Consider the following 17,937-nt stretch of genomic DNA (forward strand, 5'->3'; position numbering starts at 1 on the left):
AGTAGCCTCATACAGAGCTTACTGCATTACTCTGCAGTGGATGGTCACCAGACATGATTAACAAGTGCCTTTCTAACAGTTTCTAGTATGAGTGTCTGCAGCACTTAATTTTCTCCAGCTGCAGTTGCAACGCCTTTGTCAGAGAACAAAGGAGAAGAATTTTCATCCATCCTAGCTCCCAGAGGTGCCTAGAATGTAACTCTACAGAAAACATTAAATACTGATCCTTTTCTTCTCCTTTTATACACTTGAAGAAAGGGATCTTCTGCTGAGCATTTCAGATATACCTTGCTCTGTGTAATGCCCAATGATTTTTCATTAGCTGGGAGCTGTTTTAGGGACATTTTACAGGCTAATGACTGTGGGAAAGGAGAATAAAATCAAAACTGCAAGAACCCATTTTTGTCTCCATAAGCATTGCATTTTAAAATATGAGGGCTTGAGGACTTCTCAGAAGAGACTTTCACTACTGTAGTTAAAGTTATGTGAAGTCTCTGAACCCTTAATCATCCAAGACTGGACCTAAGCAGTCCTCTTCGTTTGTAGTCTCTTTCAATATCTGCTTACCAAGGACAACAAGAATATCTTAGTCCACTAATTAATCTTTTTTATCACCATAGGCTACCAAGAAAGAAAGCTGATAAGATAATAAAGATGATTCATTCCTCAGAGTAGGAAAAAATAAAAAGAAAAATTTAAAAGATGCTAAATATGAGCTCTGAGTCTCAACACTGTCCAAGATGAGGCAAATGTCAACTCTTTCTTGCCTATTCTGCTTGCTATTTAGGCAGATCTCGTGAGCAAAACCAGTCATTTGGCTTCTCATTGTTCCAAAAATTAAATTCAAGAACAAATTGTTGAGGAAGGTTATTAGAATCTCAATCCTTGTAGACTCTTAGCATTAAGAGGGTGGTGTGTGTCAGTGGGTATATGTGCTTGAGGGTATATGGGGTAAACCCCATCAAATAGACTAGACAGGCAGATTGGAATTTTAAATGTTCTTGAGAAAATATAGGAAGAAAAAAACCTATAATATTAACAAAAGATGCATCAGTTGTCTCACTTGTAAAATGGGAGCACTGGTATAGATGACATCTCAGATCCCTTCCAACTCTAACTTCCTATAACTCTGATATGAACTGAGTTTATCAGTTTTGCTAAGACATCCCTGGCCATCTGGATTCTCTGTGGTGAACCCTCGGCTTGTAATTTGACAATCTCAAAAAACAAACAAAGTTTGTTTCCAGACTGACAGTGAAGGGCATGGAACTCTTAGTTTTATCCTGTGAGCATAATGAATGTTCCCAGAAGACCATGAAGCCTTCTTCATAAACCTTCTGATCTGCATGGGACCCTAAAACCTTGTAGTCCAATTCCCTCATTTTATAGGAGAGAAAACAGGGGACCCAGAGGGATGAGGTAACTTGACCAAGATCACTTGGCTAACACATTCCTCAGCCAGAACTAGGACTTGGCTCTCTTGACATCTAGACCTAAACACCCTATCAATCCTTTAACGAGGAAAGAAGGCTGTTAGGAACACAGAACATATATAACAAAATCACATAAGGACTCTTAAGTAATACACATATCATTTTGGAAACAAATCTTTAGGAATCAGGATTGTGGGACCTAAAAATAAAATGTTTATTAACAGGCCAGGCGTGGTGGCTCACGCCTGTATCCAGCACATTCAGAGGCCGAGATGGGCAGATCACCTGAGGTCAGGAGCTCGAGACCAGCCCGTCTCTACTAAAAATACAAAAATAGCTGGATGTGGTGGTGCATGCCTGTAGTCCCAGCTACTGGGGAGCCTGAGGCAGGAGAATCACTTGAATCCAGGAGATGGAGGTTGCAGTGAGCCAAGATCACACCATTGCACTCCAGTCTGGGCGAGAAGAGCAAAACTCTGTCTCAAAAAAAAAAAAAAAGTATTAACAGTTTCTAATAATATAAAAGTTTCCTGTAAGACCATGACAACCACTTCAGTGAGCATAAAATAAGATCTTAGCAATTTACCTTAAACTTGAAGAGCAATATCTCAATAAGAGTCATTAAATGTTAAAAATGTGTCATCCAGGGAGGAGGGAAATCCCTTAATCCAGAGACATGTGAAACTTGTGTTGCTCGTATCTTAAAAAAAAAAAAAAAAAAAAAAAGTGGTGCAGGAGGACAGGGAAAAAGGCAGGCAGCAGACTATATTTACCAGTCCAGGCACTCACTGTTGCTGTCATATAATGGGCACCAGGTTGCTGGTACAAGGGAAAATAGAAGTGTCTAATTTCAAGGGAAATAAAGCAGGACCTAGGGAGAAGGAGAATAAATAATACAAGATTTTTAGATGTTATACTACAATTTAGTTAATATTTTCATGTACAGAGAAAAGTTATCCTTTTAAATCCTCTACTTACCATCTCAAAATCTAGAACTTAGAATTTTCAAGATGCAAGGAAAAGAGCTTAGGAATTTTGCATAATTGAAAAGTGTGATCTAGCAAAACAGGAACCTCAAATTAAGCCATTAACAGGATTTGGATGAGACTATTTTTTGTATCTGCTTTTTGTTTGTTTTATACAGGCCGACTGTTTGCTCACTGTTTTCTGACTATTCCATAAATGTAAATTCACTCAGTGTGTTTATTGTGATTTCTTCGAGTCTGAGTTTCTGATTATTTCCACACTGTGCTGGCTAAGCATTTAATAGAGGAAATTCAGAATAGGGAAACCTATTAGTTGTTCCAGTGCCTGCATAGGGAAACACCCATTAATGTCAAATTGGCACTATTTGTGAATAATGGTCTTCTTCATCATTGCCGTGTTCCAGACACAGTAGTGGTTCAGCTCAATTACTCACTGTTGCGGGAAATCTTTAATTAAACAAAGGGAAAAGGCTGCTAGTCCTACTAGAAATGGTTATATGTGCAGTGACACAGGAGAATCTACGAGCCTCTTTAACTGGAGGTGAAGAATGGTGGTTAGAAAGGCAGGCCCTGTGGTGGCCTTTCATTTTAGCAAAAAGTAGTACTTATTAGGAGTAAAGTGACAGGGAGAAAAGTAATTTCAAACTAATATAAAATACAGTTTTTATGCCAGAGATTGTGTGGCAGGAAAGAAATTTTTAACAGGAACCTCAAGGCCTGGGTTCTATGCTATTAAATCACTGTGTCTGGAGCAAAGTAATTGCAAAATAAATATCTGTTAAATAAATTGCCCTTTGAGCTTGGGCAGGTTGCTGACTTCATCTGAAAAATGAGAGTGTGGGATTGTTATTGGTTCTCAAACCTGGCTCTGATTAGCCAAGTCACTCGGGAATCTTTTAAAAAAATACTGATTCAGTAGGGTTGGGTGGGGCTTATAAATCTGTATTTTTCTGAAGTTTCCTGGGTGCTTCTGATGCTGGACTAGGTTGGAAACCCCTAAACTAATTGAGATGACCACTAAAATTCCTCCCTAAGCAAAAGTCATAGGCTTGTGAGTGTAGGAGCTTGTGGGACACCTAGAGACAATATTGATATGTCAGGGATGGAGAATTCCCTTGCTTCAGCCCCACAGAGAAGAGGTGAGGTATACACAAAGCTGGTACTGTCTCACTCTGCTTGCTTTGCTCTGATGAAGTGTCCACAGGGGCCTATGAGCAGCCAGAGGTCTCTGGGGAAAACATGTGACTGTGCCATTATCTGCAAGAGTCAAAACAAATCGTCTAGATCCCAAAATGCTGTCTGGGAGCATGTCATTTTCAAATGGCAAAGTTGTCTTCCTACTAATTTTCACTGTAACTAGCAGAGGTAAATGTAGGTACTTTTGAAAGCTGCATTAACTCTTTCAGCCACGGGATGTCATTTAGTTCAATAAAGTAGTTTTTATGCAATTTAATAATTGCCTCTGTGCACCCACCAGCATCCCTGTGGCCTGAAAGAGTTAATGCATTTTTTCAGAATTACTGAGGATACATCTCCCTATGAAGTGAAATGGAATATTTGATTGCTGATATTTTTAACAGCACAATGTAAAGGAAAGAGCTTCTATAAGCAGGTAGGCACATTTTTTTTTTCACTAATCCAAGCTCTGCTGTTACCTTGTTGTAACACAACTTTTAAAAATATTATGAAATATCATAAATATGTAATAACCTTAAATGTGTTAATAAGTGTAATGCTTATTACAGATGAGAGGCTTTATTATTATTTATTAGTAGAATTAATAGACACAAGGCATGAAATAAAACTGAAATTACAGTCTTCCTCTAAACCTCAAAGGGTAATAAACCAAGCCCTTAAAGTAATTGTTTGAGGATTATGACCCATTTCTACTTCTAACATATATACTGCTTATTTAAAATGAGCCCTTGCTAAAGCCATATGGATTTTTAAATTTTTTAAGTAAAGATAAGATGAGCAGATCATGAAACCTGTTTTTATTAATCTGATGAACATTTTATTATACAAAAATATGTTAATCACTTTATTAAAAAATCTACATATAAATATTGGTGCTCCACCTTGCAAATGTATAAGGGTAATTCTCCTAAATTACACTGAAAACAGAAGATTTGGTCTTGGGTCCTATTTTTGCTGCTTTCTGGGCAAGTTACTTAGTTCCTCTGGGCTTTAATTTGCCTAGCAATAACATGGAACAACAAATCTTCTTATCATTCTCAACAAATTTTATATGTTCCCCACTTACTTCATAGAACTACCCTAGAGATACAGTGAAATAGTGCTACAAGATTTTATAAGATTCTAAAGCTATTACAGATGGTTAGAGTTGTTTTGAATATTGCAGTGGATTCTCATAGACACGTGGGCTGAAAAACATATTCCTTTGTCTGTTGCAGACAAGCAGAATGATGTGGAGATCCCATCTCCCACCCAGAAAGACAGGGAGAAAAAGAAAAAGCAGCAGCTCATGACCCAGATAAGTGGAGTGAAGAAATTAATGCATAGTTCAAGCTTAAACAATACAAGCATCTCACGCTTTGGAGTCAACACTGAAAATGAAGATCACCTGGCCAAGGTGTGTATAAGCTCAGGTTTTGTGCATGTAGCTCTCTGCTTTACAGCAGACGGATGACCGTATACCTTTTAGAAAACAGTAGGGATTGCTTTTGCATTATTGTGTTAGGGAAGCTCATATGAAATGAGTTTACTGTGAGCAGTAAGGCCTTCTGAAAGCTGTCATTAGAGGAAGGTTGATTAAACATGAGACCAAGTCTTGGGGGAGAGCCTGGATCTCTTATGCTGGTAGTTATTAAGAATGCCATTGTTGGGGCATCTGATGGAAGATCCTTTTTCCATACCAAAGAACCACTTTTTTTGTTTTGTCTCGAGTTAGGTTTGTTATGGACAGTTCATTATGAATGAAGAATCCTTCTGAAGAGACATGGGGAAAATCCAAGGAAAGGTCAATAGGCAGGTCTCAATTATCCCAGAGGACATTTCAGGGACTGTATGTCGAGGACCAATGGGAAAATCTGCACTAATCGGTGGTGCTGGAAAAGAAATAAAGAGAAATTGACAGCACTGAGTCTGGAGCCCAAACTCCAGTAGTGGAGGGAGGCATAGAAAGAATTCATACATCCTTTAGGAGGCCACATAAGGTGACTACTGAGGTCCTCTCAGCTTTGTGAGAATATGAAATGAGCTTCCTGTGAGCAGTAAGACCTTCTGAAAGCTGCCATTAGAGGAAGGTTGATTAAACATTAGGCCAAGTCGTGACGGAAAGCCTGGATCTCTTACTCTGGGTAGTTGTTAAGAATGAAATAAGTTGGTCCTTAAATCAGATAAACTTGGAATAATCTCACAACACAGGACTGAGTGATGTTTCTTCCAGGTCCATCTGTGGCCCAGAAGCCCTAGGATGTTATTTATGACTGGCATTCTTCATGACCTTTTACATTAAATTGGGTTGACTTATGCACATTATGAGAGCTGAGTCTTCCTGATCTGGCTTTCAGTGATGATAACCAAAGGGCAGAGGAGTTTTCCCTGAGACTGTTTTCAAGCTGTTACTAATGGGCCAGTAAGCAGCAAGGGGAGAGACAGGGAAATTGAACTAGAGTGATCTCTGTTCACTTGTGAACCTTTGAAAAGCAACGTTGGTTGAAGACTGATGCATGTCCAATATAGGTCAGCAACTAAATTTATAAATAGATATTCTCCTTTTTCTGAATAAAAAATGTTCAGAAATTTGTAGCTATCATAAAGAGGACACACGACCTCCTAGGCAATTTAACTTTCAGATTTTCATGCAACCGAAGCACTCTAAGGAGACACTCTAAAGACTTAAGCAGCCAGTGTCCAAAAAGTAAATTAAAAGAATGAGGCATGTGAGCACAACTTTCCTTATTCCTAAATTCCTTTAAATTTTTAATTGCAGGAGCTGGAAGACCTGAACAAATGGGGCCTTAACATCTTTAATGTGGCTGGATATTCCCACAATAGGCCCCTAACATGCATCATGTATGCTATATTCCAGGTGAGTGAACAGGAGTGGATGCTGGCTTTCCAATTGGATGGCTCTTTATGATTTTTTTTTTCCATCTTACTTTTCTGATTTAACTTTCCTCCACTTTAGACATCTACTTATTTATGTTCTAATCCATTTTACAACATAGGAAAGAGACCTCCTGAAGACATTCAGAATCTCATCTGACACATTTATCACCTACATGATGACTTTAGAAGACCACTACCATTCCGACGTGGCATATCACAACAGCTTGCACGCTGCTGATGTAGCTCAGTCAACCCACGTTCTCCTTTCTACACCAGCATTAGACGTGAGTAGTTATGATCTGTTTTGCATTCCTGCCCATCCTCCTTCAAAAATGCCATACCAGCTGGATGTAGTAGCATGTGCTTGTAGTCCTAGCTACTCGGGAGGCTGAGTTGGGAGGATTGCTTGAGCCCAGGGGTTCAAGGTTACAGTGAGCTATGACTGCTCCCCTGGACTCCTGCTTGGGTAATCCTGTCTCTAAAAAAAGTAAAAACAAAAAAAAATGTTTTAAGTGCCTTACAATATGCAATATACTTACAAAATTAATGTAATTAGACCACAGTGCATACTTGAACTGGTTCTTTATAAAATGTATCACATCCATTAACTGAGCTATTTATAAAAAATGAATGACATTTCTACTTGCTTTGCTTTCTAATATCGGAGTAACTTTCCCTTTACATCTCTTACTATTAAAAGTATTTAACTATAAAGCAATTAACAGGATTTCAGGGCAGGAATCATGTCTTATTCTTCATTGTATTTCTAGTAAGTGATACAATGTACCTCAAAATGTCTTGTTCAGTGTCTGGTAGATAGTATATTCTCAATATGCAATTACTTTTCTGAACTGCCCAACACCACTCTAGGTATATACAGAGCACTATATTCCCAGGGGCGTATCGCAGAAATATAAAATACCCTCTATATTTCTTATTAGTAATAAGTATTCAGAGGCTTATTCTCCTAAAAAATTATAAAACTGATGCTGTGTATTGAAGAAATAGTAACTAAAAATCTAGAACCGAAGAATTAATAATGCTCAAACAAGTAGAAACAATATTCATAGTTTGCCTTACCAACTCTGAGAAGGTGGCTGTAGCTCCTTCCTTCACAGATTAATGCATTTGTGTATATCAATATAATTGACAATATATGCAGCAGGTGATACTCTTACTTGACAAATGAAAATGATGGTCAAGTACTCCCAAAATGTGCTGGACCACTGCAGGAAGGGACTGGCCATGCCCTATCCAGCCTCACCTTTACAGATTCAGTTTGGAAGCTGAAAAAAGATTGGCCACAACTCTGTTGCTTGAGTTGCATATTTTCTAAGAAAAGAAATCCAAGAAATCTTGAGAAAGTGAGATGGAGCTAAGGTGTTTGATCCCTCTGAAGGAGAGAAAGAGTACTGTTTTCATACCCTGTGTAAGTATCATAGAGTGAGGCAACACTATTTATCAACTACCCAGTGTTATCAATAGTATACCTACTGAGTGGCCAGAAAATGGCCATGAGTGCAGCAAACTTTTTAGAAAAGGGAGGGTTCAATGAGTGCTTGAGTAATGGGATTGGTCATTATAGGAGAGGTGGAAACTTGCCTCAAGCTGGCGTTGGAAGGACCAGAAGATTTAACTAATCCCAGAGGATGAGGGAAGACATTTCAGCCCTAGAATGAGCACCAATATATACCTTATTAATCCTAGGTTTGAATCATTGTGCATGGGTGGGGGCAGACATGACATGACATGAAGGAATTGAGCAGTGGGGCCTCAGGTTTCACTTCTTAGGAAGGTTCTCAAATCTTGCCCATAGTAAATGACCAGTGGATAGGTGTTGAATGAATGAGTAATATCTAAAAGCTTGTGACCACACCATAAATTTTGCTTTGGGAAATAATTTATTGCTTATCTTATGAATCGGGAGTTTGGCCATTTTCTCTAAGTTATTCAGCTAACAGCATATGAAGGTTGTTATATCTCAGAGCAGAGCCAGCCTGATTTGCTTCTTTGCTTCTTTGACTTGTATCTGCTTGTGTTACATAAGCACCATGCTGCCATACCACTGGTCCAAGAAACAAACATTAGATGTTGACACACTCCATGAGATTTGTGCTAATGTCTTTCCAAGCATCAGCCTTTAGGCTTGATGTGAGGCTGAGCTCTGGCCATCATTCCTTTCACGTCAGAGACTTTATGATGATGAACAGAATCTACATTTACTTAAATTAGTATATTGAGATATTACATAAATCAACAATCCCTCTCCCAACAAGGATAAAGTAGGATACTTTACAAATGAAACTGAATAAGCAAGATAGGCAAATTGGATTTGGAGTTAAATGTGTTTATTTGCCCAACAGGCTGTCTTCACAGATTTGGAAATCCTGGCTGCCATTTTTGCAGCTGCCATCCATGACGTTGATCATCCTGGAGTCTCCAATCAGTTTCTCATCAACACAAGTGAGTTCACCACTAGAACAGTCATTCCAGATAATTGTATGATTCACTGCTTAAGTTTTTTCCTCCTAATGTTTTCATTATGGATAATCACAAGGATAATAGTGAGGCAATCCTTCCATTCCTCTCAAACTGGTCAGGCCTTTCATGGATACTCAGTCCAGTCTGGCAACACAATGTTTGAGCTGCTTGGAGAACTTGGAGAGGGTCACAGGGGAGCCATAAAAAGTACTCAAAGTTTGGCAAATACAATATGTAAGGAAAGAAAAACAGATATGGGATTATTCATAAAGAACAAGAAAAGGTTTGGTGATCCCATGATAATGACTTTTGATATTATACAAAACTCCACACAGAACATAGTAACTCACTACTGTCCCTATGTGTTTGGGAAGCAGCCACAAATGTTAAATCTGCACATGGGAACCTCCAAGCAAAAATAAGATGCTGTAAAAGGCACCGGAATGAGTTTCCACAGTTCAGAAGGAAGGGTCATTAAAAGTTCCACACATTTTCCTCCAACTGCATAGATTTGATTATGGACTGGGAGTAGCAATGACCTGAGTGACCAGGGGTGGTCTAGCCTTAGGATCCCAAGCCATACTCAAAGCTTTTGTCATGCTTAAAATGTTTAGTTTTCACACCTTTGCAAATCCTTTCATTCTCTCAAATAATGCACTATCTCTAAGTGCTGGAAATCTAAGTAGTTTGAGAATATTGGTTATCCCATTGTGGTCATGAATAACATCAAGTACTGACAGTTTCCTAGACATGCTTTTTGAGCTACTTGCTGGAAAAGAGTCTAGATCATCAGTCCTTGACCTTTATCCAAAGAATATCTGAATGACCTAGGTTTAGAGTACACTGGATTCTTTTACTACATTCTTCTATTGAACAAACAAAATGTTGGGGCAGCTATGTGTCTGCATGGATTATATCAGTTGATAGAGTGTGGTGTCATGAATCAATCCATATATAGGCCAGTTAGCTTCACACAGAAAAATGGTCTATCTACTACAGTCACCTATAGCACTGCAACATATAAAGCCTGCTTGTATATCTGTGCCCTTGATCACAGGATGAACAAGAGTACTCATCAGAGGTTGTAACTCAGAGCACACTATTAAAGCAATGATATATGTGTAACAGAACCTGCAATTAAGTAACACATTACCACTGCTTGTCTGGTATTCTTGATTAAAATGTGGTTTCATAAGTCTGATGACCATATTCCCAAGCAGACTTCTGTCTAACAAAAGATGCCTTTGGTTCTTCTGTATAAAAGGCAGGCTGGAAGCTGCAGCTTAGGTTTCCAGATATTGCAATTTCTCATGGAGAGAGCCAAAAGACAGAAAATTTGACATCAGAATTGTTCCAAAAAAGTAGTAATGTATAGTATCATATTAACAGAAAGCTCTAAAAAGTGATGTTATTTGGGTAAAATGAAGTTTTACATCAAACATTATCTTTGACAATCCAAAATTCGCAATTGCCAGAGATTAGGGAGCATATAAAATGTGAATATACCTTGAAAATCTCATTACAATGCATAAAGTTTAGTGGTACTTTCACGTTGTTCTTTTCCAAAGTACAAAATTTTTGAAGACACATAAAAATAGGATTTAGCTGCTCAGGAATGCCCTTACCTAATATTAAATTCTTCATCTGAGATATAGAATGAGTAAAAGGATTTTAAAATACAATGAATTTTAATCACAGAGAAAGCTTATACACCAGTAGAAGCATTGTTTGCTTACAAACTGATGACTTCTGTTTGTAGGGGGCCACTGCTTCTCTAAGAGGAAATGACATGTGGCTGGTGGTTCTTGAAATAATTTGGAGAGAACTAGGTCTGATTTCACTCTGAGATAATGCCAACATTCAAATCATATCCCTTTTTAATTAAGTCATCATTTGGTCTGATTTATTAGATTCAGAACTTGCTTTGATGTATAATGATGAATCTGTGTTGGAAAATCATCACCTTGCTGTGGGTTTCAAACTGCTGCAAGAAGAACACTGTGACATCTTCATGAATCTCACCAAGAAGCAGCGTCAGACACTCAGGAAGATGGTTATTGACATGGTAAGACTTTAGCCTCTCTACGTTCCTCACTTACTGCCATTCTCTCTGATAGACTGAATTTATTAAAAGTTTTCATTTTCTTTTTACCCAAGGTGTTAGCAACTGATATGTCTAAACATATGAGCCTGCTGGCAGACCTGAAGACAATGGTAGAAACGAAGAAAGTTACAAGTTCAGGCGTTCTTCTCCTAGACAACTATACTGACCGCATTCAGGTATTTGATGAAAGTCTTTGATTTAACACAAAACCACACCAAACTAAGCTGAACAACAATTAGGAAAAGAAAACAAAGATAAATTCAGTTTTTGGTATATCCTAGGCTACTACTATAGCTTAGGGCTTAAGAACAAGCTAAGGAAAATGGACATTCAAGTTTATCCTCTAATTTATGAGGAAAAAAAAAATCCCTATTTGTGGAGTTGCTTATTAGGTCTATAAATAAATTGCAAAATCTATTTGTAATAGGGCATACGTGACTGTTGGTTCCAAAAGCTTGTGTTTGGATTTAAATCCCATTGACTTGAAGTTTGTTAAGTTTGTTTTGGATATACAAATTGCCATCAGCTGTTCTCCTCTTTCCACAAGTGGAAAATATGAAGTTATCTACTTGGAGTAATTCTTTGCATTCTTTCCAAACTGAGAAAAGGAAATGATAGCAGCATCTGACCTCTAATGTTCCTTCCAATTTTTAAATTCAATGACTGTCAGTCTAAGAAGACACACATTTTCCCCTTTGGGATTCTAGAAAGGTAAATAACTGACCCAGGCTAGCACCATTGTAATTCCATTTTTTTTCGGTGCATATGTCATAATTATAATGCAACTAAAATGTTCTCGGGTTTAGTACCAAGCATACTAGTATGAGAAGGATGAGATGTTCCAGCAGTATTTACACCTAATTTTATGGGATTTCCAAATTTGATGATTTCAGGTCCTTCGCAACATGGTGCACTGTGCAGACCTGAGCAACCCCACCAAGTCCTTGGAATTGTATCGGCAATGGACAGACCGCATCATGGAGGAATTTTTCCAGCAGGGAGACAAAGAGCGGGAGAGGGGAATGGAAATTAGCCCGATGTGTGATAAACACACAGCTTCTGTGGAAAAATCCCAGGTATCTAATATGAGATTTTCAAAGTATTTGCGAGCTCTGCTGATTGTAGAGCTGGAGGGTTCTATTTAATTCCATTTTTCCAATAGAATATATATATATGAGATGAGAAGGAGACAGTTACGCATTTTGTTCCATTATAGTCAGGACTCATGTGACTTCTCCATTACACTCAGTTTCACAGGGTGGGGATAAGTAGTCATCAGAAACCCATCAAAATTTGGACTACATGTCCCTAAATCATTTAGATAGTTGTCTCTGACGTTTGCAAATCCAGCTGAATGATCTGAACACTGGTGTCTGCTCCATCCCATCCCTCTGGATTTCTCCTTGCTCTGTCTTCATTTAAGAGCTCTGCTCCTCACCCTTGCTTCCAGTCCTCTGTTTTTATCTTCATCCTTAATCAGCCCACTGCGACCATCACCGGAGGCAGTCTCTTTTAACGTATAGTCAAAGCCCTGTCTTGTGTTCCCTCCCGGGATGCTTCTATGCTTTTGAGAACATGCTGACATTTTCCAGTTGTGTCCAAAGCTACACATTCTGTGTGTGCTTAGGACAGGGGATGATAGTCTGGAGAAGGTGAATACAGAAATGTCCAGAGGCCAATAGCTGCAGAATATGCAACAACGGAAAGTATCAGTATCCACACAGAGTTTTTTCAAGAAAACGAATGGGCTGAGCCAAGTAGCTGAGATTGAGAATTAGTTCATAGACTGTCCAAGATCTTTATCCCAAAAACATTTGGATTGTTTATTGTCAGTATTTATCCTCTTTCCCTACTACCTGGAAACCCCAAATTTGCATATACTTGTAATATTAATGCACAGTTCCTTTGCAATTGTTATTTTGTTGCTTCTTAAAGAAACTCAACTAAATGAGTTTTAAAAAATCTGTGAAAGGGCTGGACACAGTGGCTCACGCCTGTAATCCAGGACTATGGGAGGCTGAGGTGGGCAGATCACCTGAGGTCAGGAGTTCAAGACCAGCCTGGCCAACACGGTGAAACCCTGTCTCTACTAAAAACACACAAAAAATTGGCTGGGCATGGTGGTGTGTTCCAGTAGTCCCAGCTACTCGGGAAACTGAGGCAGGAAAATCGCTTGAACCCAGGAGGCAGATGTTGTAGTGAGCTGAGATTGTGCCACTGCATTCCAGCCTGGGCAACAGAGCACAACTTCATCTCAAAAAAAAAAAAAGAAAAAAAAAAAATCTGTGAAAGTGATCTGAAGTCTAATATGCTGTAAAAATGCAAGTTAACATTGTTCATGAGGGTCAATTCAAATAGCCCAAAGGCTTAAGTGGAACAAGATATGAATCAGTAAGGAGGAATAACACCATTTTATTAATAGCAGTGATGTTTTATATTTATATGATGTTCTGTGCAGCAATTCACACATTTTCCATATATTATCTTACTTGGACCCCCAAACAGCCTTGCAAGATAGATAAAGCAGATATTTCTCCAGCATGTCAGGTTCAAAGCTGTCCTCTTGGTCCACTACAGCAGCTCTCTCATCCAAAGCTCTTCACTCTCCATCTTAGGGACAGGTCTTCCTGTTGCCATAACATCGTTATCCACTCTGGTGTCTCCCACCGATGGGCTCTGCTGAACACTGTCTGATTGGCCCACCAGTAAAGCTCTTTACTGGGTGCTCTCAGGATTCATACAGCTCTCTCATCCTGTGATCTAGGGAATAAATAGCAGCTACCTTGCAAAAAAATTCTCAGCATTTCTTAGCAGAAGCAAAACAAGTGAAGAAAGGAAATGACTGCACTGTGTTCAGCTTATTCAATTTTCTCCATTACCTTGAGCTTGTTATTTTGGGTCCCTGGAAAACACCTTGAAAATAGTCTGTAACATTCATTAAGCACACGTAAAGAAGTAAAAGGGAGGGAAAAGGAGGGGGTGGAAGTGAGAGAAATATCTGAATCATGTATGATCGAGTTTTTATAACCAATGTAGATCAGAGATGCCCTGACTTTGCTGTGAATCTTGCTTTTTAAGGCTAGGAAAGCACCAGAAAGAAGAAGAATAAGAAAAATAAATAAATAAATATATATATATATATATACACACACACACATCATATATATATATTTTATATATGAAAGAGTCACATATGACCAAAGTTCTTGTGTACAGTACAACTTGGATGTATTAAATGACTGGCCAAATACCAACATGTTAATAAAGGGAAGTTTCCAGTAGTGTGGAAAGAGACGTATATAATGTCCCATGGGTGGGTGCCCTTTGCCCATCTACCCCTAAATCCCAACCTAGCATCTCTCTAGCTCCCCAGACCATGGCAGGGGAATTCCCTTCTCTCATTCAACTAGTGTCTATTCTTTCTCTCTACTTGTCCCCACCCCCAGTGTTTCCTGTTTGTCCAACAATGAGGAGGCCAGTGTAAGGCCACATTGCTAGCTCATGCAGGATGCATAGCCCCTGAGTAAACCATAACAGAGCCATAAGCCTGGTATTTAATCACAGGAACACCAGCAAAAGGAACTGCTTAATTGTTTTTTATTTTCCCTTCTTTCTCCTGATGGAAATGACTGTGTGCTCTATAGATCCAAAACAATTGCATGAATGTCCATCGAGGGGATATGTGTTTCTTTCAGGGCTTAAAATATTTTCACGTGTTTCATCAAACTCCTCTACCAGCCAAAAGCATTCCACAGAACTTGAGAAATTCCAGAGTAGTCAGGAGCCAGCTCCTCATCACTTTGGAATAGCAACATATTTTAAAGTTAGCAAGGAAAAAATATTGAGTCAAAACACATTAGACCTGGGCCTGCCTTCTTCAGAAAATGACTCACAGAATCCAAGTAGTGACAGAGTCATGCTTTGTCTTTGGGTCCCTGGAAAACACGAGGATTCCATCCATACTTCTTATCTGGTGCACGTAAAAGGAAATGCGGTCTGTTGTAGTGAGATGAACACAGGTTTTGGAATCAGACAAAGCTGGGGCTGAGTCCCAGCTCCACCACTCACTAGTTATGTGACCTCTGACAAGATATTTAATCTCAGTAAGTTGTAGTTTCTGCCTTTCTAAATAATACACAGCAATACTTACTTTTCAGGATTAAGAGAGAATACATCGATTGCATTCAGTGTAAGACCCACCGTATAGTGAGGGCCCAAATCATGGAATCCATTATGATTGATCTTTCTGGTTATTCATGTTCTTTCTTTGCATGGAAACCAGGACACCGTGTTTACTTTTCAAGCACCATCACAATAACAGATGTGTAATCTTATTTTTCTCCAGGTTGGTTTCATCGACTACATTGTCCATCCATTGTGGGAGACCTGGGCAGATTTGGTACAGCCTGATGCTCAGGACATTCTTGATACCTTAGAAGATAACAGGAACTGGTATCAGAGCATGATACCTCAAAGCCCCTCACCACCACTGGATGAGCAGAACAGGGACTGCCAGGGTCTGATGGAGAAGTTTCAGTTTGAACTGACTCTTGATGAGGAAGATTCTGAAGGACCCGAGAAGGAGGCAGAGGGACACAGCTATTTCAGCAGCACAAAGACGCTTTGCGTGATTGATCCAGAAAACAGAGATTCCCTGGGAGAGACTGACATAGACATTGCAACAGAAGACAAGTCCCCAGTTGATACATAATCCACCTCTCCCTGTGGAGATGAACATTCTCCCCTTGATGAGCATGCCAGCTATGTGGTAGGGCCAGCCCACCATGGGGGCCAAGACCTGCACAGGACAAGGGTCACCTGGCCTTTCAGTTACTTGAGTTTGGAGTCAGAATGCAAGATCAGGAAGCAAAGAACAGCTCAGGAAATCCCACGGTTGACTTGCCTTGCTGGCAAGCTTGGTGGAGAGGGCTGAAGCTGTTGCTGGTGGCCGGTTCTGATCAAGACACATGGCTTGAAAATGGAAGACACAAAACTGAGAGATCATTCTGCACTAAGTTTCGGGAACTTATCCCCGATAGTGACTGAACTCACTGACTAATAACTTCATTTATGAATCTGCTCACTTGTCCCTTTGTCTGCCAATCTGTGTGCCTTTTTTGTAAAACATTTTCATGTCTTTAAAATGCCTGTTGAATACCTAGAGTTTAGTATCAACTTCTACACAGACAAGCTTTCCAAGTTGACAAACTTTTTTGACTCTTTCTGGAAAAGGGAAAGAAAATAGTCTTCCTTCTTTCTTGGGCAATATCCTTCACTTTACTACAGTTACTTTTGCAAACAGACAGAAAGGATACACTTCTAACCACATTTTACTTCCTTCCCCTGTTGTCCAATCCAACTCCACAGCCACTCTTATAACTTCTCTCTGTTTGCTTGCCTTCAACAATACTTTTTCTCCTCTGGAGTTTAACTTTTTGCTGTAAACAGAGTAAAATTTAACAAATTAGGGGGTAGAAAGGAGCAGTGGTGTCGTTCACCGTAAGAGTGTGCATAGTGCTAAGCAGTGTGCCCTGCTGTGTCTTGGACCCTGCCCCCGACAGGAGTTGTACAGTCCCAGTCCCTGGCCCTGTTCCCTACCTCCTCTCTTCACCCAGTTACGCTGTTTTCAATGTAATGCTGCCGTCCTTCTCTTGCACTGCCTTCTGCACTAACACCTCCATTCCTGTTTATAACCATGTATTTATTACTTAATGTATATAATGTAATGTTTTGTAAGTTATTAATTTATATATCTAACATTGCCTGCCAATGGTGGTGTTAAATTTGTGTAGAAAACTCTGCCTAAGAGTTACGACTTTTTCTTGTAATGTTTTGTATTGTGTATTATATAACCCAAACATCACTTAGGAGAGACATACGGCCCCCTTGGCAGAGAGGACAGGGCTGGGCTTTTGTTCACAGGGTCTGCCCTTTCCCTACCTGAGTTGCTACTTCTGCACAACCCCTTTATGAACCAGTGTTGGAAACAAGATTCTCACATTAGATGCTAAATGGTTTATACTGAGCTTTTACTTTTGTATAGCTTAATAGGGGCAGGGGGCAATGGGATGTAGTTTTTACCCAGGCTCTATCCAAATCTGTGTGGGCATGAGTTGGGTTATAACTGGGTCCTACGATCATTGTGGCCTTGGTTCAAAAAGCAACACTACATTTGCTCACAGATGATTCTTCTGAATGCTCCCAAACTACTGACTTTGAAGAGCTAGCCTCCTGCCTGCCATTAAGCAGGAATGTCATGTTCCAATTCATTACAAAAGAAAACAATAAAACAATGTGAATTTTTATAATAAAATGTGAACTGATGTAGCAAATTATGCAAATGTGAAGCCTCTTCTGATAACACTTGTTAGGCCTCTTACTGATGTCAGTTTCAGTTTGTAAAATATGTTTCATGCTTTCAGTTCAGCATTGTGACTCAGTAATTACAGAAAATGGCACAAATGTGCATGACCAATGGGTTTGTATGTCTATGAACACTGCATTGTTTCAGGTGAACATTTGATCGTTTTCAAACGTTTCTCACAATGTATGTTATAGTATTATTATTATATATTGTGTTCAAATGCATTCTGAAGAGACTTTTATATGAGGTGAATAAACAAAAGCATGATTAGATTAGTCTGTAGGCCCACTTATTTCATGATTGGTTCTGACATATGAAAAGCAGATCTTTCTCTTCTCTTCTGCCATTCCCCACAAAGAAAGCCAACCACTTTGTCCAGCCAACATCACAACTGATGTTTCAGAATCTATGTCCAAAAAGTCCCCCAGTTTGGAACATTTCACTTTCTTAGCAACTGTTCGACCCAGCTCAATGATGCAGGAAGGGGGTTGAGGA

At 39.2% G+C, this 17,937-nt stretch overlaps 1 protein-coding gene across 6 annotated transcripts in view; it reads left to right on the forward strand.

Annotated features, from left to right (window-relative positions):
* Positions 1–17,712, forward strand: part of PDE4B (phosphodiesterase 4B, cAMP-specific) — a 621,546-nt gene extending 603,834 nt beyond the window's left edge. For all 6 annotated transcript variants that reach the window (XM_011936840.1, XM_011936844.1, XM_011936841.1 and 3 more), the window contains 8 exons: positions 4,834–5,012; positions 6,375–6,473; positions 6,613–6,777; positions 8,857–8,956; positions 10,885–11,039; positions 11,132–11,254; positions 11,972–12,154; positions 15,424–17,712. In XM_011936840.1, coding sequence (XP_011792230.1) covers positions 4,834–5,012; positions 6,375–6,473; positions 6,613–6,777; positions 8,857–8,956; positions 10,885–11,039; positions 11,132–11,254; positions 11,972–12,154; positions 15,424–15,789 — 1,370 coding nt within the window. In that variant the 3' untranslated portion in view covers positions 15,790–17,712. The remainder of the gene's footprint in view (positions 1–4,833; positions 5,013–6,374; positions 6,474–6,612; positions 6,778–8,856; positions 8,957–10,884; positions 11,040–11,131; positions 11,255–11,971; positions 12,155–15,423) is intronic.
* Positions 17,713–17,937: the final 225 nt, after the last annotated feature.

This window comes from Colobus angolensis, unplaced genomic scaffold, assembly GCF_000951035.1.
Source record: "Colobus angolensis palliatus isolate OR3802 unplaced genomic scaffold, Cang.pa_1.0 Scaffold158, whole genome shotgun sequence".
NCBI classification, from domain to species: domain Eukaryota; kingdom Metazoa; phylum Chordata; class Mammalia; order Primates; family Cercopithecidae; genus Colobus; species Colobus angolensis.